This window comes from Argopecten irradians, unplaced genomic scaffold, assembly GCF_041381155.1.
Source record: "Argopecten irradians isolate NY unplaced genomic scaffold, Ai_NY scaffold_0224, whole genome shotgun sequence".
Lineage (NCBI taxonomy): Eukaryota > Metazoa > Mollusca > Bivalvia > Pectinida > Pectinidae > Argopecten > Argopecten irradians.
In genome coordinates, this window is record NW_027187691.1 from 40,717 (window position 1) to 65,294 (window position 24,578).

A 24,578-nucleotide genomic window follows, 5' to 3' on the forward strand; every position below is an offset into this window, starting at 1 on the left:
TCTCAAACTAAGTGTACAGATATCGTAATTTTCTCCATTTTGATTTTTACATAAACTGATATCACGCAATCCGTAATTATTTTGAAAACTATTCTAAATGTAAAATAGACGTTTGTTAAAACAGGTTCGATTGTGTTCTTTTCTAATAACAATTGCTTCCCACGCAATGTTATCATGCTTAAAACAAATACAAGTTTATGAAATGTCATGGAAATCGAAGTTTTCATGAGTTAATTGATGTCTTTGCAGTGGTCTATGGTGGTTACTGTTGAAGAAAATTAATAAATCGGTACTTAAATACTACCACAGCAATGATAACACAAGATACGCACAATCGCAGCTTCGTCATAAAATACAACCAGTATCCTTAAATAGTAATTCGCTTTTGCATGGCACATTGTATCATTTTGGGTGGTACACGTCAACTGACGAAAATGGAAGTGTCAACACATTATATCAAATAATAAATAGCTACAACAAGTTGTAACAAAACAATATCAGAAAAAAAGAACATACTCAATGGCTTTAAAAATGGAAGGAAAAATGAAATCTGGTATTTCATGTGTAATGTATATAGTATCATTTTGGATATCATAACTCAATGCAGTACAACAAAAACCGTTCTTCCGTAGACTACCGCATATATCGCATTCAATAAGTAAATCCGGTATGAGGTACACAAAATGTTCACAAAAGTATATAACCTATGTACACTTAGGTCCAATGTAAGCCATACATATAGTTCATCTAACAGTAACTGCTTTTATACCTGTATATATAGTGTTCATCATATTCTTTTGTTAACAACTTACGCGGTCCAACAAAACAGCTTCCTCCCGACCATCCATGCTGACATTGTCTTCCATGTAGACACGCCCCCGTATCTATATCACAGGCCCCGTCCCCGTTACAGTGACATCGGAGAATACAGGACAGCCCCATCCAACCTGTCTGACATCCCTTGACGTCACATTGTCCAGTATCCGGGTCACAGCCACCAGTCGCACAGTGACAGGTACCGCCACAGTTATATCCAAAACAATTCAAACTACATCCTGTATCGAAATATAAAGTCGTGTATAGATACATGTATATATACACTTGTCTTCAAGGTGACAACTCACTTCCATACTTAAGGTTTAAAGTATCTGTTTGGTGGTTCTATCGGAGCATAAAGCTGAGTAGGGTATCGATATTTATTTCATAACCGCTTCGTTTTATTTCAAATATCGATACCCTTTTTCAATTTTATCCTTCGCTAGAACCACCAGAAAGATACTTTTATCCTTATATTTATAGTCTTAACTATTATTTTTTCATAGCTCAATATTTACCCTATTTAGTGTTTACGGCATATATAAGACTAAAATTGAATGATATCGTTTGGCTCTGACAGGCATTTGGAACAGCCACTCGAAGCGGCGGAAATTCCCGCCAATTTATCCAATGAACATACAAATAAAAAGAGTTCCGTCTGATGGAGCATATATCTGGGGTTTTCCTGATATGAAGGTAAAAATCGTTTTATTTATCTGACGTTAAATCAGTTATATTTTAGTCTTATGCATCGTATGATTACACACGCTTACGCATTTCATAATGTGGCAGGATATTTAACGCAGTTGTGTTGCGGCGTTCGATTAAAACCGCCTGCGTCTTCAACTTTGTGATCCTTGAGTTCTACTTTGATTACTTCGCGTTTAAAATTACTTGAATGCACATATGTTATTATGGTTTCATGTCATTATTTCCGGATTCTAGAGGTTTTCAAATCAATCGGGCGTCGCTTTACTTGGTAATTTTGAATTTTCAAAATGAAAAAAAAGATTAAGGTTATAAGATTAACTTATATAATTGATAAATGAAAACAATAGCGTTTCGGTATTTCTTACAACACAAAATGCATTTTTTTCAATATAGGTTACGTATAACCTAGTTGATAGACTAGTTTAACTGATAATCTGCCAGGTCAAAAGTAATAAATAAATCTAATTTAGTTTCAAGTTAATTAATCAATTAAATGATATACTAACCATATACTTGAACTTCACACAGTTCAATAAATGCCTCTTCTCCGCCTGATCTGCTGTTGTAGAACACGACGTACCGTCCTTTTACATGACACTGCCGGGTCTGGATGAACGTTGGTAACCCTGGACCGTTGTCATGGTAACACAGATATCCGTCTTGTTCATTGATAGAGCCACTAGATCGAGTCATGTCGGTGTTGTTTGTAACGTACACACTGTAGCCTTGTAGACGAGTTTGTTCTGTACATATAAGTATCTATGATAAACTGATTTTAGTAACAACACCATGAATATCTGCTTTATTAATTCATATTCCTTGTCCTTGTATGTCACATGCGTTTAAAAGGTTTAAATTGAAATATATGGATGTAAATATATACCATGTTCCAATTCCTGAAAAACCAGTGTTACGATAATAATGTATGATTTGTCTATTTTAGTGTAGTATACCTATGATTTATATGCGTTATACACTATATGTCTACATTCATTTACGGATACGTATTTGAAGGGGAATGACAGTTTTCCATGGTAACTGTACTTGTAGATTTGTAATTATCGCGTCTAGAAATAGCGGATATTTAAATCTAAAATAATATTGATTCACAGCTGTTTAGCGCACCCGCCTGTCCACCAATTCACATCCCTGCATAGATTTTGAGACTGTACCTTGGTGAACTCATACCATAATGTAGCGAAGGAACTATACACAGGTCATTACAACAATCCATTCAACAAACTTGTTAATATATAGAAATGTAACCTCCATGTGAGATCATAAAACATAAAACTTGGCGTTCCATTTGCAGTTTCCGTATCAGTTGTATCGGTACGAATCTGCTGTATCTCAAATGGAACGCGCCGTAGCAGCAGAACTGTACTGTACAAGTAGTTCGTTTTTAGAAGTGTACCACTAGGATCCAAGATGGCATCGAAATGGTTTTTTTTTTTGTGGAACACAAGATAGAGAGTGTTTATATCCGATGGAATTACGTGGATTATTTATTTAAAATTTTCAATTTTCTTTTATATTCCAAGCGTATCTTTCATATGGGTGCCGCCATCATGGATACATCCAAACGCGTTCCATTAGGGGGTGTCATTTCACATTGGTACAACTGGTACAAATGTAACGCACGTGAGGTTTATTGATGTATAAATTAAAACATGATTATTATAACAAAAATGGAAACATTTGATCATTTAAGCTCTTTTCAAATAATAATAAAAGTAATGTATTTAAAAGTTAATGAGTCAATAGAAACACTCCAAGACACAAGACAGCAGAGTTGTTGATCCCTCTGCACGCCTTTTCTGATCTCTTTATATCCCTTGCTCAATGAAATTGACCATTGACTATTGACTAATGTAAATTTCCATTCCTTCGAATGAATCCAATACAGATCGTGTGCTTTCGGTTGAGTGGGTAAATATACTTGCAAATCACGACAATATGTGATTGTTTTAAATTCCTGAACAATATGTAGCTCATTAATAACGGGATAGTAACATTTGTGGAAGAGTGTATTGATGTACATTATATTTTGCTAGTCGGAGCGTTTTGTACCTAAATGTTACGCAACTATGTATTTCAATTAATTGTAATTAATAAGTCTAAAGGCTACTTCTTTATCAACCATAACGTCTCTATGTGATATTGATCATCTGTATCCTGTACACCTGTTCAAGGTCTACCTTCCACCAGGCCTTAGTCTTGTTTACACTTCTGTGTGTAACGTTTTCGGTTCTCTTTCAAATCCTCTAGATATATTACATAATGCAATAAAAGAACAGATATTGTATATTTATAATTCATAGTTTTCTTAATTTTCCGAGCAATCACTTTACGGAAATGTCTGAACGTGATGTTGATCATCTGTATCCTGTACATCTGTCCTAGGTCTACCTTCCACCACGCCTGGTGATGTCCGGCCCTGTGTGGGTACAATGTCCACTCTCTAACTGAGTCGCGAGGAATCCGTCAACTGCTCTACCGGCGTCATACCTCGTTAAGTGGCCGTTGACGTATTCCTGATATGTTGAGCTTTGTGTTGCTGTTTTGTTAAGACCCAAATCACCTTAAAAAATAAACATAATTTTGTTGAATTTGTTATTGTCAATGAAGAGTATAACCTAACGAAAATATACATATGTAGGAATCGAGTGTGATGCGTATCATCCGTATGCTATTTACCGCCTTAGGTATACTAATGCTAGTCGTTACTCTAATTGTTTAATGGTATCATCTCATCCAATAGCTTTAAAGTAGTATCATCAAGAATCAGAGTATTAACAAGACAATGAAACGTACAGCATATTTAATGTTCCTGTTAACCACATGCAAACATTTTGAATTACCGTCTTCTTTATTCAGCAGCAAGATAAAGTTTGTATTCGGTTGCTGAACATCCATGTCAATAATATTATCTGGATAGGTAATCCAGTGAACATGAAAGGATAATACCGATAAAAATGGACGAGAGCAATTGCAAATCCAGTATCTAGTGTACCTATAGAGAGTATTCGTTATAGACACAAATACAATACAGCATGCAGACTTTGATTGTACTAAAGACTACAAATAAATTCATTACGATTATGACCGATTTTGATGTCGTGTAAAACATGTATTTTATAATTCATTTCATTTACCACCGTTGTCAAGTTCGATCATTCACTTTTTTCCGCCAAATATTTTTTTTAACTAGAAACATTTTTAAGAAGACGGAAAGCAAAAAGAGAATGAGAATAATGAGATTAAAAAGAGATTAAATAGGCCAAAAAGTAGAGCGAAGTGACAGATTGAAATAGAGACCTGACAATTACGAGGCGAATACCGTTGGTGAGTAGGATACAGATTGTAACTACAATGAATGAACTTTAAATGAAGACGACGAAGAATGCTAATATCATAGATGTAATATGACCATTAGACAATAGATAACATTTTTTTTCAAAACATAATTAAGGTGTAAAACTTACGTGAACAATTCACGAAATAAATCCCAAAACAAACCACAAGGACAGCGGTGTAATATCCTACAACTCCCATCTTACACTATCATCCATAAAACACTTCTGATCACTTCATGATGTCCTAGATGTGGCCATATTATTTATAATGATTACAAGGAAGTTAAATTCCTCCATTACACGATATAGATATGGACAAGGAAGGCCTTGTTATCATTGAAATCGTTATCCTGTTATCATACCCTTGTCCCGCCGGAATTCTGTTGTTTTTTTTGTTTTTTTTTTCCATATCGTCCCAGATCCATGTTGTTATCTCGTGGGTTGTACCAGGTTGGGTAGTATCATCTTAAAGCTAGTATGTGAAAATATAAATGGATTTGATACTAGTCCGTGTTCTGTACTTTTGTTATATGGGTTATTTTAATATACATTTTAACGAGTTATTTAAATTTCTCTGTTTCATTTGAATCTTTACGCTCTGTGTTCTTTGTATTTATAAACTATGTCGATGTTATTTAACTATTTTAATAAACGAACTATTTCAATTCCATTTGTTTACTCTATTAGAAAAAAAGTTATTGAAAACATAACATTGTATAGAATTCATTCCTTTGTCTTTATGTGGGACGAACAACTGTCACATAAAACTCATATTTTTATCGACGTTACCCACCTATATCTTCATTTGATGTTTAATACAATAATATTAAAAAGACTCAACGTCGGTAACATCCCTTTAACTTGATAGCATACAGTAAATATAAAGCAAGGCACTGTTTGCTGATTTTTAAATATTGACAAAACTCACGATACGTTCATGTATACAAATTCATAAAGGCTATCAGAAATTAGAAAATAACGCGTAGAAAGATAACACATTAATTAACAATGAGTGACGCTTTCTGTCGCAGATATACAAACACAATTTGTTTTGTTAAGTGTTAATCTACAGGTACACTATACCATTTTAAAATAGATAATATCTTACCTAGGTGCTGTATACACTAGGATGTACATCATGTTGCTGTATGTTTAAATGAAACATGCAAACAATGAATTATATTCACTTCCCATGGATGATTATATAAAAAAAATTCGTGTACAAATGAATTTATTTTAATATCGGTTGCTAATTAAAGAATCCGAAATTCAAGATAACATATTAAATTACAGTATTATAGCATCTTGACAAAATACATAGAAAAAGCATTATCATTTTGTCGAGAATATCAAGTAAAGTACTCACACTTATCAGTATAGCTATATGTTTAAATGTACCACTAGCCCTCTACATTTGGGTTTCGAGCTGGAATACCAAGTGGGTAAGTTGCTTGGTACTGACCACAGGTGAAACACATGTGCTCAATAATATAATATTATTAATAGAAATGATAGAGATTGAATTCGTTTTAATTATTAAAAATTCAGCTCACATATTGTATTACATGACTTAAAACATAACCATAAATGTCTGTAAACAAATTATTTTTTCAATAACTTCTGTTCATTCTTTTGATTTTACAACAATTGATTCAAAGAACAATGCGTTTCCACGTTATAATTGTTAAATTAACTACGTTAACGTATTTTTATCGCATTACTGAAAATATCATTATACCAAAACGTATTAAAACCAGTGGCATATATATTCTGTGTGTTTTGTTTCTTCTAGCACACAATGATAACGGCTATTTCAAACGACCTAACCTGATTTTAAACCTGAAATTAACTTCAATCTATACAATACGAAGAGTATGATGTGAATAGTGCGTTAACAATATACAAGGTTAAAACATGGCTATGGCGTCATATTTCGTTGTCATCAACTATTGTCTGAGTGTACTTGTTCTGTCTGTAAATAAGTACAAATTAGTTTACTGTAGCTGTAGATTTAGTTTCAACTAAATCTACAGGTCCAGGTAAACTAATGTACAGTGACAGATAGAGAGCAACCTACATACAGCACAATAAATCAAATAAAAATTCGACATATAATGTAATACAAAACTTCATAATACTATTATTATTACAATATTTTCTGTTTTATACATTGATTCGTAGAAGTCGGGCATAAATCCAATCTTATCAACCACAACGCTAAAAATTACTCCTTGCTCCATGCACTTTCTTTATTGAAAATTGAATGCTTTCATTATTTTTCTTGTCCCAATAAATTTCACTTTTTTTTTAAATTGCGTCATTTCTTGAATACATACACTTAACACATAAATCCTAGTAAAATTCCATATCCAAGAATCAAACAAAGCCTAATGAACAAAATTTGAAAAATTAAGCTTAAGTTTCTTTTCATCACTTTGCCGTTTTCACTGAATTTCAATGTAGTTTCCTTTACAAAATTTCCTTCACTTAATTTTGATGTTATAGTTTTTAAAAGGACAAATCATATCATTTAACTGTTGTTATTGCTTCATTTCATAACGTAAAGCGGTATATTCCAAATTATGTATCCATGGTAATCCTCCATACCTTGTAAATTTCCCACAAGTTATAATCAAGTGAATTGTCTGCTTCTGACATAAACTCCAGTCCCCCCCTAAATTTACCATTTTACCACAAAATAAAAATCCTTGATGGACAATTTGAATAAACACTTTTAAACGCGCACACAACTGACTTTATTAAAGATTGATCACTACAACTGTTGCCTCTGGTTCTATGCTCAAATTTAGATATGAAGAGAATTTAAACTCACAATAAAAATCTCACTCTGGCTAATAACATTAGTATGCAATTTCCTGAATTATTTCATGCTAATGCTTGCATGAACCGTAGCAGACATTATACAATTGTGTTTAAATTGTTTAGTGACACAGGTGGGTTGAATGCCTTAACTGTAGCTGTAGGATTAGTTACACAATAGCCATATGCTAGGCCTGTACATTCAGCGTGCCATGTTTTAAGTAAGAGAAACACCTCAAACAGTAGATTAGTCAAGATATTGAACAATGAACAATGCTCGACCCTTTTGGTTAGGTTCAGTTGTTAGAATTAGAAGAGACTGATTTCACGGTCGCCACATGAACCCGTCAGCACACATCGGCGACGTCATCGAATACCGTGGTTCACAACAAGTACTTAAAATGGTACTTACCTTAGTATACAGTGGCTCCTAAGACTTCGTCTATTTCTTTTCTTTCGAATTCTGTTCACTTTGGGATATAGAAACAGTCACCACTATTTTTATATCAGATTCCAGTATTAACGTTTTTCAACATGTCATTACCACACATTACTTAATTATTGATATATGACGGTATATTAGATAATATGCAATTTTCGTACTAGAATTTTACACCTATATTTACAGGAAATTAAGATACTATCTAGTAATACTATTTTGTTTTTAGCATGGTTTACAATGCCATAAAAAGCGATTTACTTAATATAATAGTTGCTACTTTGAACACATCAATAAAGATAATGGAATCAACGAATGTATACAATATCAATTTCTATCCACAAGAGAATATTTTAAAAAACTCATTTCTTTGTATTTTAGATTATAAATTTTGTTCCAGAACAGAAACTTTCATTAGGTTTTAATGCTTTTCTTTTTTATTATTTTTTTTTATTTTAAAGCAAAAATATGTATAACACCAGTTATACTTTTCTTTGACGATTAAAAATATTTGTGAATTATTTATAAACATACGTTCGTTGCACGTTTGGCCCAACCAGCCTTGATGGCATCCCACGTGGTAACATATTCCAGTCACGTGATCACATCCGGGAACATGACAATGACACACTTTGGAACAATTGGTCCCAAACTTCTCAGATGGACATTCTGTGTATTTGATAAGTATATTATAGATTGTAGTGGGAATTTAAATGTAAAAACGTATTGCTATACACGTTACGTTTTGAGTCGACTAAATTGGAGCACAAGAACCTTTGTGTACAGTAGTGGTCAAAAGTTACAAGTTCAGGAAAAATAATATCGTTATGGACGATAGTAGAATAGCAAATGTTAAATTCCCAAAATAGTCGCTCTTACGATGCATAGCAATTGGAGACAGCGGGTCTAAACTTGTTGTCAAAGACATTGTTCACACCTGACTGATCACTGAATCCTGCAGCTTTATATAGGGAAAAGACTTTTTGACTTTAATTGACTTCAAATAAGAAAAATTCGGGAATAGAGCAGATCATTACGCCCTCATACTGTGGGGCCGCCGCCGTAGATTTACAAAACGCTTAAGTTGTTTACCTTATTTGAGGTTTTACAATTGCTAAATTTTTACCCATATATAATACATTTTCTACGAAGTATCTCCATTCATGAATGTATAACAACCTTCTTTTGATATTGAAAAAGAAATATTTAGAGGGTTTTTTCAATAATATAGTGTCTCATAATTATTACATTTTCTAGCTATAACGAAAGTATAAACGGCACCAAAAATATAGCAGCGCTTCATTCCTACTTACACTTACATAAATGGAGTCGAAAAAAATATGTTATCTTTAGGGTTTGCCTTTTAATCGAAAACTTTGATTCGTGAATTATAGCGTTAATTTTCATTAAAAACGTAACAAAGTTAAAACGAATAAGCGGTATATCTTTGCCTTGACTACATGTCTGTCCCCTCCATCCTTCCGTACATCCGGGTACTTTACATACCCCAGTCTTCCTGTCACAGTCAGAGTTAGCACACTGACAGACATGAGTACAGTCTCGTCCGAATGTGTGGTTGATGCATGCTGTACAACAAAACCAATAGATAACGATTAATTAATCTATTGCTTCTTAGTGAATTGTTTTGATATACTAATGTAACTTAATGGATAAACGGCAAAATACATCATGTATGCTGACTGTAATATCTAGTTTGCTAATCTTGTACGAATATGTGATTAGTGCAGGTTACCATACAAAGGGAGACAAGTGTATGACACCAGGTAGGATACATCTGGTTACCCATGTCAATATTTATTGTTAGGTAAACACCAAATATCAATAGACGTATGTTAATACATTTCAAATATTCAAATGTCCACTGTTACATTATTGATATTCCCATACCTCGACTACACGTGTCTCCTGTCCATCCTTCTGTACATCCGGGTACTTTACATACCCCAGTCATCCTGTCACAGTCAGAGCTAGCACAATGACAGGTCTGGGTACAGTCTCGTCCGAATGTGTGGTAATTACAGGCTGTAATTTTCAACAAATAAATATTCCATAAATATTTCAAAGCCAAACACCAAACATATAAAATTCAATATTTTTTTTACTTATAAAAGATCACATATATGAAAGTGTAAATTGGATGAAAGGAAACAATCGTGTTCTTATTGTTAAGTTCCGTTTTATTTCAGTTTTTTAAGCCAACTGCAGCCCTTTATGCTGAGTTGTTAAAACTTTTGTCTATATATTTGATATTCTATAATATTTAATTCCCAGTCAACCTTGTTCACACACATAGTTATCTACATCAAGTAATTCAATATTATTAAAGTATATTAGAGGTACTGTGTAGTGGACGTCTAAATATTGTAAACTCCTGATTATGTTCAAACTGTTACCTTGACTACACGTGTGTCCTTTCCATCCTTCCGTACATCCGGGTACTTTACATACCCCCAGTCCTCCTGTCACGGTCAGAGTTAGCACAATGACAGGTCTGATTACAGTCTCGTCCGAATGTCTGGTTGGTACAGGCTGTATTTTGAAACATGTGACAGTTCTATCAATTGTCTTTGTTGCTTACACGACGAGTTCATATATCATATGAGTTTAGAAATATTTACATGTAGCAGGAATTTTTTCATTTTTTGTTTAGTTGAAAGACCATCAAAATCTTGGAACCTTCTTATTCCAAATCCGATACAGCATATCAAAATGATAATATAACGAACAGGACAAAAATACAAACATATTGTATTTGAAAAATTTAATTTGATGGGCAATAACTAATGCTAAGAGGATATTAATAGTACTTTGAAATATAACTCATCGGTCTAACGTGACGCTAACCAAATTGGCACGCTACCCATATTGGTATAGTTTAAATATTTTATGAAGCCGAATTGTCAATTTTAAAATCTCATCTGACAATAAATGCCCTGAACAAAAATTAAGGTGCTTAATAGTAACATAGCGTCACTTTTACAATGGAATGTTAAAAATGCCTTCAAAATTGTGATCAACTGATCATCTTTTTATCGGCAAAAGCAGATAATTTGATGATATATTACATAAGATTGTACCATTGGCAAACTTAACCATATCTAATCATCTTACATCCCGGGAATTATCATTTAAATATTGTCATCTTTTTTAAATTGCAAGGTTGTCGTCTACTACGTAAAAAAATTGATTGATGAAAATGTTCCTCATACGGGCACTACTTCGCTTCAACTTAACATCCTTTTTGCCATTGTACAAACACAAAGCTATTGTTTTGTTTCGCATGTGTTTTGATATGTAAGTACAGCTGCTTTCATGATATGGTATTATAAGCCGAGTTTTCATGTTTGTATGCATAAAGCCAATCAGTGAGACCTTCTGTTGATCAATTTTACTGATATGAAACCAGCATTATATCCAAAAATCTATCCCTGAACACCAAACCTTGCCATTGGAATACAACAAATTGGGATAAATGTGAAGGTAACAATCATCCTACCAAGATATATATCAACTTGTTAATGAGGTTTTTTTGTCTTTCTTTCTCGTACAAACTATTTATAATCACCTGCTTGAACAAAGCAAAGCTTTTACGATGTCCATAAGTCTATGTCTATGTTTATCTTGTTGTTAGGTCGTTACCTTGACTACATGTTTGCCCCCTTCCATCCTTCCGTACATCCAAGTACATTACATACCCCGGACCCAATGTTACAGTCAGAGTTAACACAATGACAGGTCTGGGTACAGTCTCGTCCAAATGTGTGGTTAGCACACCCTGTTATGTAAAAAAATATACAAGAACTGGTCAAAACATTTATTATGGATGCATCTTTCAAAGTAAACAGGATTACATAAACAGTCCTTTGTATATAACATTTCTACCAAAATACATCGTGTTTTTCCACTCTCTGGTCATTGTATAAACGTACTGGATGTTGGATAAATAGATTGAGTTTCTTCTAGTGTAATAACACCTTCCGTTATTTTGATTGGTGTGGAAATTGAACTTTGACCTAGTGCACTTCGTTTGCGCACATATAGTCAGCGATTGATTTTGTTTTGGATATAATAGTACAATAACTCTGTATGGTTTCATAGTAAATTTACCTTAATTTAAACAAATATAACGATGCTATTTATAAAAGAAATTTGTTGATTAATAAAATATTAATAAAAATGCATTTTTTAATATCATAAGCTTTTTTTTGCAATACGGGTGATACATCAGTACGCCTATTTTACATACGATTTGCATTCACACAAATGATTCAATATCGCTTAAAATAGTTACGAATTTATTTCGATCTCGTTGATTATTTTAACAGTAACAAAAGACAATCGTTTAAGCTCTTGACTTTTGCTACTTTTTTTCACTCAGAGCAACAGAGAATCACTTAACCACCAGCTAACAGAAACAATTTTATCTATTCTACTTCAACTCATACACCTACACAACATACATGTACAATACACACTTTTAATAAATGCATACAGCACACACACACACACACACACGCGCGCGCATACGCACACACACACACACACACACACGCGCGCGCACATTAATAAAGCAAGTCTACTTTTACCAGGATAACCAAGAATAACAATTTCTTCTTTATCTAGTGTTCCTGAAATATATTCAGGTACAACGTTTTTCATTATGGTATCCATATAATCCAAAATAAGTTTTGTATAAGCACAACTGAAGAATAAATGTTGTATATATTCGTTTTCGACTTTGCATAAATGACATTTTCCATTTGAGTTACCGAATTTTATTATCTTCTTTTCTGTATATAAAAGTTGGTGGATACATTTTCCATTGAAATTCTTTAATCTTAAGACATGTTAATATATTAAAACAATTTAACCAGATATCTTTCCATTGAAATTGTATTTGATAAAGGTTCTCCCATTTTATTTCAACATCGGGTCTATTATTCCCGTTAAGTTCATGCTTACTGATTTGAGTTTTAAATTTTTATATTCGATTATTTTATTATTTCGATCAATGCAATTCAATTCAGAATCCACAAAATATTAGATTTTTCCTTATTTAAAAATCTTCCTCGCGTAATATTCGTTTATATTTCATTGGTATTGCAGACTTCAATCTCGATAACTCTGAAATGCAGTTTCTTTTATCTCTTAGTTTCCCATAAATATCTCGATCACTTTTGAACTGTTTCTGTGTGGAATCCCATACATCAACTACCGTATGTATTCCACTGCTTGAAAAGGAGTTAAAGAAAAGTGGTTTTCTATTAAATACAATCATATGATTGCCAAATAAATCTTGATTCAAAAGTTCCTGTATGTTTCTTGCATCATTAGCTCTTAAAAGTGTGGACCATGCTGATAACAAGTTTTTGTAAAATTTAGAAATACGACTAAAGTTTAACGAATTAGTGTCTGAGCATTTAGACAGAAAGAAATTGCTTCCAAACTTACTGTCTAATGATTGCAGCCAGTACTGACCAATTGCATTCCATGAAGTAATGGGAATTTTAATTTTTTTATATAACAATTTTATTTGTTTACTCAATGTGAAAAAAAACTAGCATCCATAACATCCATGCCTCCAATACACTTTGGAGAACGCATCCTTTCTAGGAACCATATCCTTCCCATTTCACAAAAAAATCCAAATTAGTGTGTTTAATTCCTTCAAATATTTATCAGGTATTCCACGAGCGTCTAATTCGTGGCCAATCTTAGATATAATAAGTGATTTAATAATAACATTTTTACCGAAGATAGACAGGTTTCTTGCTTTCCAAACGTGCATACAACTATTAATCTTATTTATTTTGTCTCCCCATATTGCGTCGTTATCTATTTCATGCCCATGGTGAATACCTAGTGTTTTGATGTTCGATCGTGTCCAATTGATTGCTGTGAATCTAGGTAGATTATTTTTCCATCTTCCAAGATATATTCCAGTAGTTTTTTTGTAGATTTACCTTTGAGCCTGATGCTTTTTTCATATTGTCCTAAAATTTTAAACGATTCCGTAATTGACTTTTCATCTCTAAGAAACAATTGCGTATCATCAGCAAACATATTAATTTTTGTTTCAATTTGACCTGGAAGTTTTAAAACCGTTTATACTATTGCTTTTGCGAATTGAACATGCCAAAGATTCTGCTTGAAAAATGTACAAAATTGGTGCGATTAGGACAGCCCTGCCTTGCAGATCTTGAAATGCCAAAATAATTCCGAGATAAAACCATTTGTCTTAATACATGTCTTCGCATCCACTAACAACATTTATACCCAACCCCGTAAATTTATTCCAAAATCAAATCGCTCGAGACATTTGTTTATCCATCCCCATTCAACCCTATCGAAAGCTTTTGTTGTTCTAGAAAGATAACAGACCCCTCTTCATTCTCTAAATTAGTATATCCAAATACATCCTGTATCAATCTATTCGCGTCAGCAATGTTTCTTCCAGGAACGAAACCTTTTTGATCCGGATGTATGATATCTGGAAGAACTTTCTTTATTCTGTTGGCCAATGTTTTTACAATTATCTTATAGTCAATGTTTAGCATTGTTAGTGGTAGCCAATTTTTAATGTCTCACGCTCGCCTTTTTTGTACAATAACGTTAGTATTCCTTTTGTTTGTGATGTTGATAACTTATTTGTATTACATATTTCATAAACTAGTTCAATAAATTCTTTTTAATTATGTGCCAGTAAATCTGACAAAATTCTGAAACAATTCCATCTTCACCCGGGATTTATTCTTTTTCATTTCACTGATACTCTTAAATATTTCATCTTCGCTCATCTCTTTATCCATACATGTTCTTTGATCATCTAAAATTTTGTTCTCTAGATTAACTAAAAGAATATCCGCAGCATCTCTGTCCCATCCTTTCGATGTAAAGAGTTGCTTATAAAATTTAATCTGTTCTTTTTGGATAGAATTTTATGTCATTTTTTATAATCTCCTTCTGTGGTTTTAATTTCATGCCAAAGCTTTTCTTTAGCACGCTGTTTTTTCTAGGTTAAAAAAAATATTTTGTTGATCTTTCATGCTCTTCGAACTCCTGAACTCTCGCTCTTACTCTCAACCCTGTTGCTTTATTACTACAATGCTCTCTCAGAATGTTAGTTAGCATGTTGAATTTTTTCATTATCTGGGTTAGTCTTTGTTAATGCATCCAGTTCTTTTTCAATTTCATCAATGTACCTATCGGTCTTATTCAAGCACTTTGCAACAGAAATTGTTATTTCTTTAATCTTATTTTTTGCTATGTTCCACCAGTCTTTCAATTTATCATATTTGTTCTTTTCTGTAACCCAAAGAGTCCAAAAGGCTTGAAATGTATTTTTGAACATATCGTTTTTTATTGTATTAACATTCATTTTCCACGTCCTGGACCATTTGTCACCTTATCTGTATTGATTTTTAATGTAATCATATTATGGTCGCTATGAACACATGATGTAATATCTGTTTTAGCTATATCATTTTCAATGTCTTTGGTAACAAGAAACATGTCTATTCTTGATTTTGAAATTCCCCTTTTGAATGTGTAATCCGATTTTCTTGGGTTACGAATTCTCCAAATATCCACAAGTTGAAATGAATCAATTAAAAATTTTAGACATGATGTTGTCGAGTCATCTTTTTGTAACTTTTTAAAAAATAATGCAACCTAGTGAATTAAATTTCATATCCAATAGTTACTCATTGCGTAACCTCTATATATCTCAACAATTTTCATCTCATATCATTTATGCAAACACAACTTTGAAAAGGAAATATATGAATAAATCTCAAATGCCAATATTATTTTGAATTATACGACCATCTATCTCCATGTGTAGAAGAAGAGTGTATCATTTACTTAATATGGGTTAAAGTATTGTCAATTTCTAGCACACATGTTATCCAATTAATATTAATATGCTGACAAGAACATTTCAGATACGCGCAGAATATACGTTATACATTAGCATTCAAAGATTGCATTGTTTAGGGAACAATGCATATATACCTCCTAGCACCTGTACTTCACAGAGCTCTATGACTGCGTTCGTTTCGCTGTAGTAGGTAACATTTCTAGGTTCATAGTCAGCAGGCCGTTTGTTGTAGAATATAACATACTGACCAGATACAGGACAGGACAGTGACTGGATATATGATGGTAGGCCGGGTCCTCGATCATGGTAACATAGGTGGGATGTTCGCAATACTTGGTGGATGTTTAGAGCAACTGAACTGTTTGATACGTACAGGTAAAATCCGGACATTCGGTAGATATCTCTGCGCGAGTGAACAGACATGCTTTATCAAATTCTAGATACAAATAAGTACGATGGACAAAAGTACGAGTTTGTTATATTGAACAATTAAATCCTATATTTCATTTGAGTGTAAATACAACCAATATATATGTATTGTAATTTGTCAGATTAGTTTAGCTCATGTATTCCAGTTAAACTTAGTTCAACACAGTTCTTTAAAAGGCATATTAAAGCTACCATCGTTAGAATTCAATTGTGAGTTTTATTTTTACACCTACCAATATTAACTGGATATGCTTATACAAATACGTGTATGGTTATATCTACAATGTCAGTTACTTACACAACTCTCTGTAGACAATGTTAATCGTCCGTATCTGTTGGACGCTCCCGAGATCTACTTCCCACCAGGCCTCTGGGTGACTTCCTTCTGGATCTGTATGTGAACAACTTCCATCAGATCCTACATCCTTTGTTATAACCCCATCTACTGCCATAGTGGCTACAAACTGACCATTCGTGGAACTCTGGCTGGCGGTTTTACCATGTGCAAGATCTCCTGAAAACGATTAATTACAATAAAACCAAGAAACACTCAAGGTATGGATTGGTCCATATCACCAGTTATAAGTTCATACATAGAAATCGGCTTGTCGATTTTATCGTGTCGTGTATCACCTCAAAAGGATTCATGGCAATTAGTTAACACCAAACATTTATTATGACGTTTTTATCCGTGTTTTAGTTTTAATATCATTCATGGAGCAAGGATAATAGTTTTATGAAATAATGATGATCATCAAAATAATATTAGTTATCCATTTTAATTGCAAAAACAAGCGCCAGGTATGTCTACTACCGAAAATAATAACATCCTTTTTAACAGTAAACCATCATTGATTACACACGTTATCACACGTGGTCCCACAAAACAGCTATATCCCGACCATCCAGGCTGACATCGTCTTCCTGGACACGCCCCAGTATCTATATCACAGGCCATGCCCCCGTCACAGTGACATCGGAGACTACAAGACAGTCCCATCCACCCTGTCTCACATCCCTTTACATCACACTGTCCAGTGTCCGGGTCACAGCCACCAGTCCTACAGTGACAGGTACCGCCACAGTTATATCCAAACTGACCAACTGGACATCCTGTATCGAAACGGAAATTTCATTTTTTTAAAACGTGGCTATTATTATGCAATTTTTTTTTTGTTTTATGAATATAAATATTACATCAAACGTTTAGCATCAATAGGCCAAAAACGTGTTTAGACGGTGGAGGAAATCCGTATATAGATTATTAAAGATTATTACCACTCGAAACCAAGAGTTGGAAAACTAGTGGTATCATTTCGGCCTGTATGATACGTAAAGAAAGGAAAACGTGTCTCTTCAGTGTTTAACTCTTCATACAGTAGTAACGTTCTTTCACCAATGCTTTTCGTGTAATTAATATACAAATCAGAGATTGTTTTTGACATCTTTTAAAGAAACGTCATACCTAATATAAAAATTAAGAACCATTGTTTCGGTCCATATGGTGTTTTATCGCCCTCTATCATCATTTATTCTACGCGGGCGATATAACCCCCATATGGACCTCGGCAATATTTAAGAACCATTGTTTCGGTCCATATGGTGTTTTAAAATCGCCCTCTATCATCATTTATTCTACGCTGGCGATAATAACCCCATATGGAACGGGATTTACCGTAGACTTGGACTTCACACAGTTCCAAAAATACGTCTTCCCCATTCGATCTATTGTTATGGAAAACTATGCACTGTCCGTGTAACATGACACTGTGTGTAGTCTGGCTGAGCATCGGTGACCTTGCACCGTTGGCATGGTAACACAGATGACCGTGGTGTTCATTTATAGATCCATCAGGTCGAGTCATACTGGTATTATTTGTAACGTACAGACTGTAACCTTTCAAAATATCTTCCCCTGTAGAAGATTCCATCAACAGACGAATAATGAGATAAAACAATTATTTGAGATCTAAAAACAAAAAATGATATATATAGTGTAAAATAGTACCCTAAACGTGAGGGGGGCAGTTTTTCGCAAACTTCGCGAATTTTTTTACAATACAATACATTCCCAATACAATAAATTTTATATTTAAAGTTCGCAAATATTTATTACAGTAATGACATTAGTATCTTGTGATGCCTAATTATCGCCGTGAAAACACAAAAGTATCAATATGCTTTGTGGTTAGAACATAAAGATTAGTTTACAATTTTGGTAAAAAATCAAAAGATCCAGTTGGTTTGTATATATAATAATCACAGAACCATTACAAGGGTAATAACCAAAGTACGTTATTACAACCTGAAACATCAAATTTGTACAAAACACTGTGTTACTAAAGTTTTCTCGAGGGATTTAAAACAGCTATCAGATAATGAGTGTATATGCCAACATAGCATTAATAAATGCATATTGATAGATTAATACACTAATATAGTGTAGAGTTAAAAGGAAGCATTTTAAGCTGAGATCGTAAAAAGCAATATTAAAACCATTTAATATAAAGACAAAGTGTCATCAAACATTAGGACTGGTGATAGATAGTACGACAAAGCGTAAACATGGACCTTTCAAAGTTTTTTAGCAGATATTAGGGACCTGGTAAGAAGTCTAGTTTCATTTTATTCTTGTTGCCATTTGACAACATAAATGTTCCCATGGGGGGTCATATAGCGGCCTTCTTGGATTTCTGTTATCAAAAATGGTCAAAATGACGCATTCGCATGTACGCGCATAGATAGAGAACCAGACAACACACAGATAAAATCATAATAATGACGTTTGAGTCTTCTCAATTTTGTGAAATGACAGAAAAATACGCGGTAACCCTTGTGTCAAACGCTTGTGGAAATGTGTATTAATAAAAAGGTCAATCGCATGAGTGTGAGGCGGGAAAAATAGAGGGACTCCCCCCCCCTCCTCGAAAAGGAAAAATAAAAACAAAAATGAAAATATTGATATGTTAAAAAGCAAAAACACATTGTAGCAGTTATTCTGAAATGAACTGACTCTTTCTCTTAAACATATGCATCATTATAAAAGTTATAAAGTAAAGAATGGGAGCGAGATGGGCCCTCCCCAGCCCCCCATATTTAGAAAAAAATACATATTAGCGACATGCAGTAAACATATTTATCCATGATTCAGTGCAAATCCCAATAAATCCATTTCTTTTTAGTGAAAACAAACTGGAAAACATAGATTTTTTTCATAAATTATCGGTTCAGTGTAAAAATACCACTTAGTTCGATTCTTTGTCTCCTTGAATTTTCGGATAATATCTCCCCTATGAAAAAAAAGTGATTACCATTCAGCGATGCCTGCTGACATACAGTTAAAAAAAACTACAAATAAATATAATGTCTGCTGGAGGAGGGGAGGAACAGTCACAGACTGGGTCGCTACAACCGGATATTCCCTAGTGAAAAGGAAAACATTTCCACACCTGGCAAATGCCCTCGAAAATCGAGGGATTTAGCTGCCATTCTGTCATACAAACCGGCTGTTTATTTGTTTCGCTAATACGCCTGGAACAATGATTTTCTGAGGAAGAGCAAGCAGGCCATAAGAAGCATTCAACCTGATTTCCCCAACTGGCTAAAGATAGGGCCTTGCACGACAAAGAAGTGGAATCAACTACTGGAAAATGCGATTCCTAATACAGAGAGTTTTTTGCGTTCTATAAAGATAAGCTGGGAATCCACCATAGCATAGATGGAACGGATCATCCTCTTACACTCAATGCAATCGTTCCATGGACGCAAGTAAGAAGACCAAAGAATGTGAAACCTTCTGAGACTATTCCCCTTTCCACGCTCTCAAGCATCTTCCAGGACGCCGCAAATGTGGGAAAACCGAACAACCACCAGAGACAATATTGAAACCTTAGTCTCGGCAACACATAAACCAATGATGGAATGTATAAATCCGCCCACCATCTGTAGAATGCTTGCATACAGCCAACTAAATAAGCGGCAGCCCCTCATCTCCAGCCCGTTAATGTGAGAGGTGATCCCCGAGATTTTCATTCTGTCATAACCCCGACGGCTTGCAATGATTTCCCCCCACAACATATCATCCGAATAGGAAGCAAGAACAAAGCACTTGATCCCCTTTCTCTCAAGTCATGTAGAGTTGTCCGACAATTGGAATGGGATCGTGCTAGCTTGCAGAGTCCCTACAAAAACAACAGATCCCCAAACTCTCCGACAGAGAACCAACATTGTCTTTGAACATCCAGTCCACCACCGAGCGAACTCCTTCACGGACTGGCTGAGAGGAAGCCATGCCTCCTATTCCCTGCTGGCAGGGACCCAGCTTGCGAAGAGGAACATCTGGAGAGGTCTGGTTTGAAGTCTCCCTAAGAAGACCACATCTGCCAGGGAGTTGAGAGTTCAGAAAACTGAGAAATCAACGCACCTGGTCGATGTGACCTAGGTGGACCTAGCGATGAAGGTCCAAGTAAGATCTCTGGTCTTCTTGAAACTTCTATTAAAGGTGTAAGGGCAAACCCTGAACTAAATAACTCTCTGGAAGGAATAAAGTCGACTTTGAGCAAACGTTTCAGGACCAAACGGGCGTTCTACTCTAAATATTCCCGCACAAGGTGGAGCATGGGGGAATCGTCGAAATAGATGTGAACATTAATTTCCAAACTCTTTGCCAACATAACAGCAGTTTGGAGAAAACCAAAGGAGCAGTCGTGAGACCAAAAGGATTTAGTTTTGTGGTAATGAGCTGTGCTATACTATCGTGTCTTCAGAACGAAAAATTTAAGGAGAATTATTCTAACTCTGTGGTACTTTTCGTCCCTGGCACGAGCCGATAAGTTAATGAAAAATTCAAATGTGTTTTTTTTAGTTGTTTTTAACTAAAAGGAAGTGGATTATTACGGTGTTAACATGTTCTGGTTGTATTTGGGAACTGTCTGGATCATAGATAAAACATGTTAACTAGCCTTTAAATGTTTACTGAATCACGGAATATGTCATTTATGTAATTATGTGATTTTTCCTCTATTACTTGTTGTGTTAGGGGGGAAGGGGGTGGTCCACGATTCGTCTGCTAAAAACTATTAAATCTTTTTGTAATGCACATGTTTAGACAAGACTCAGTTCATTTCAGAATATTTACAGTTTGCACTGACATGGACTCAATAACCATGCTTTCTAGTATTATCATTATCAGTGTATACATGCTAGCACAACACGCGCGGCGATTCTATTGTTACGCGAATAGTCGATGGCGTAGCAACGTGAGGTCATGACTCCACTTTTGGCGGGAACATATGAATGACTCGATTCCAATCAGCTGTTCATTCGAATTCGTTGATGATGACGGGAGAGAAAAAAATATGAGTATTTCAATAAAAATATGCAACTGCCGCGGGAAAAAATAATATTCATTTACTTGAAAAACTGTAAATATAAGGAATATATGTTTATTTTGTTGAGGTTATGCGGGTATAATGATAATGGAGCCCGTTTGCCGGGTTACATAAAATTTACACGTGCTCCATTATCATTATACCCTCATAACCTCAACAAAACAAACATCTATTCCTTAAATAACTGTTACAAACGTGTTTTGCCAGAATATTGGAGTTGTAATTTATTCATTTTAAAGGTTGTTTTTTTTATTTTATTTTCGGGCGGGGGAGGGGGGGGGGTAGGGGGTAGGTTCCCTCTTCTTTTCCACCTCACTCATGCGATCTATCTTTTCATAGTACATATATGTTTACACAAGGGTACCTCAAGTCGATATTACTGTTACAAAATGTTTTGTCAAAATTTTGTAAAAAATATGACATTTATCGATTCTTTTATTAAAAAGCACGGAAAAATTCAATATTTTCCCGACCATTTAAGAAAACTGAGAAGACGTAACATCATTATTATGATTTTAATCGTATTCAACATATTTCAATCAAATCTAAAAAGTTGTGTTTAGATTTGCTCCTGTACGATGTCTGGTTCTCTATGCGCGTATTATGCGAATGTATCATTTTGGCCATTTTTTATGAAATCCAAGATGGCGCCATATGACCCCAATGGAACATTAGTTCCATTTAATGCAGAGCATTTAATGAAACTAGACATAATACCGGTCATAAAAACATGTTTCGAAAAACTGCCAGAGGGGTACATGGGAACCTATTTCTCCTCCCCCACTAATGTGTTCGACATCCATTTGAAAGACTTAAATACACACTAATGTGTGGTTCAAAATCTGGTAGATTATCTATAGGAACCACATGATTATTTGGCTTATTTTTTCTGACAATTTATACTAAACGACAATGTTGATCATTATGCAGTCTTGTTATGCAACCTAAATGTTATAGTTAATATTTACATTTTTCTTCATAAATGGTTTGAATTATGCATCCACCAAGTCTTTGGCAAAATCATTAATTGCGATTACACAGATACTCGGATGATTAAAAGTACGTATAACAATACTGACATTATATTTAATAATTTGTAAAAGTTTCAGTATTCGTCAACGATGCGTAACCTCGTATAGTGGATTTTTAAAGGTTTCTCAACTCTGTGGTTCCGTATCGACCTCCGCTGGCTAGGTCTACAGATCAACGGACGACAATACAGTATATAAAGTTCAACATATTATTATAGACAATACGCAATGTACGGAGATGAAATACAGAACATCAAAGAATAATTTCAGAGAACGCTTTTCACCAGCAAGACAACATAGCCAAACAATACAGACCTAAGCTGAACAACTACAGCACACTATATTTTAATTCCCGACTCCAACATTGTAGAAAGAGAATGGAGCTGACCAGCTACATAAAAGCTTCCGTCAAAACTCGCCATACTAAGCTAACAAAGCCTTGCTATATATCCAAATTTAATAATTTGCCATGAACAGCACATGCTCAAGCGGGTGAGCGGACTAGATATCAAAAATAACAGCCAATCAAAATATACATAAGTATGAACCGGAAACGGGGAAATCCCAATAACAAATGGAATCTCGAACACAACACAAGGTTTGTCACGCAGGACATAACAAAAACACCGGGTGTACGGATCAATCCAATACTATTTCATTAAAGGATTGTTAGGGTGCTATGTATCTGCTATCAAGATTGCATCTATATCTCCAATTATTAAAATATGCATGTAATAACATTTGATAGCTTTAGATTTATTTGTTTATTCTGCAATGACACATATTTTTAGATGCGAGTGAGAATTCGAATTTCTTGCTTCAACCATTTAAACTGAACAAACCAGGCCAATATGATAAAAAGTCCCTATAAATCAATTTTTGTCAGTAACTGTTCAGTTTCTCATTAATAATCAACACTTTGAAAGGTTGCTTTATATCATTTTTATAACTGAACTTGTTTACTTCATTGACGGAGTAAATTTTCACGGGCGGTCTAACTTAGTGTCGGTAAACAGTCGGTAAACAGTCATACAAATATGTATTACTACACCAAGTCTAGGCTGCATTTATTCACTCATAATGCAGATCATAATTATCATTACACTAATAGGAGTATGTATGGCAAAATGTAGATATAAATGTATACCATTTTCTTTTGTCCGGTATACAGGACATTGTCTATCATACATTAATTTATTGACAAGTCTGTCCTTCTTTTAAAGGTAGATCATCACTTACCATGATGTCTGTACGAGATGTTGATCATCTGTATCCTGAACACCTGTCCTAGGTCTACCTTCCACCATGCCTTGGTCTGATTCACATCTGTGTGGGAACAGTTTCCACTCACTAAATTATTGTCAAGGATTCCATCGACTGCCCAGCTGGCGTTTGAATCCTCATATGTTGAACTTTGTGATGCTGCTTTATTTAAAGCCAAGTTTTCTGAAATATTAATAATATCAACTGTAATGCAAGTATATGTGTGTTATAATGTAAATCCAATGGAATAAAACTTAATTCATTTTAAGATTAAAATAGCCGACCATTAAAAGGAGTAAACATGCAATAGTTAAAATATTTAATGTGAATATGTAAAGGTGTTTGAAAGGACAAGCTCAAGCACCTTTAGATCAAAAGTTTAGAATATCGAATTATTAATGAATCACCAAGCTCGAGACAATT

At 34.3% G+C, this 24,578-nt stretch overlaps 1 protein-coding gene across 1 annotated transcript; it reads right to left on the bottom strand.

The window, feature by feature from the left end:
* Positions 1 to 9,295: 9,295 nt before the first annotated feature.
* Positions 9,296 to 24,338, bottom strand: LOC138312145 (multiple epidermal growth factor-like domains protein 10; the record flags this gene model as incomplete). Its single annotated transcript, XM_069253169.1, has 9 exons — positions 9,296 to 9,728; positions 10,051 to 10,185; positions 10,557 to 10,736; positions 11,840 to 11,938; positions 16,150 to 16,443; positions 16,770 to 16,985; positions 17,345 to 17,584; positions 18,147 to 18,386; positions 24,132 to 24,338. Coding segments are annotated over 9 exons (1,892 nt in total), but the record flags the coding sequence as incomplete, so codon positions are not given.
* Positions 24,339 to 24,578: the final 240 nt, after the last annotated feature.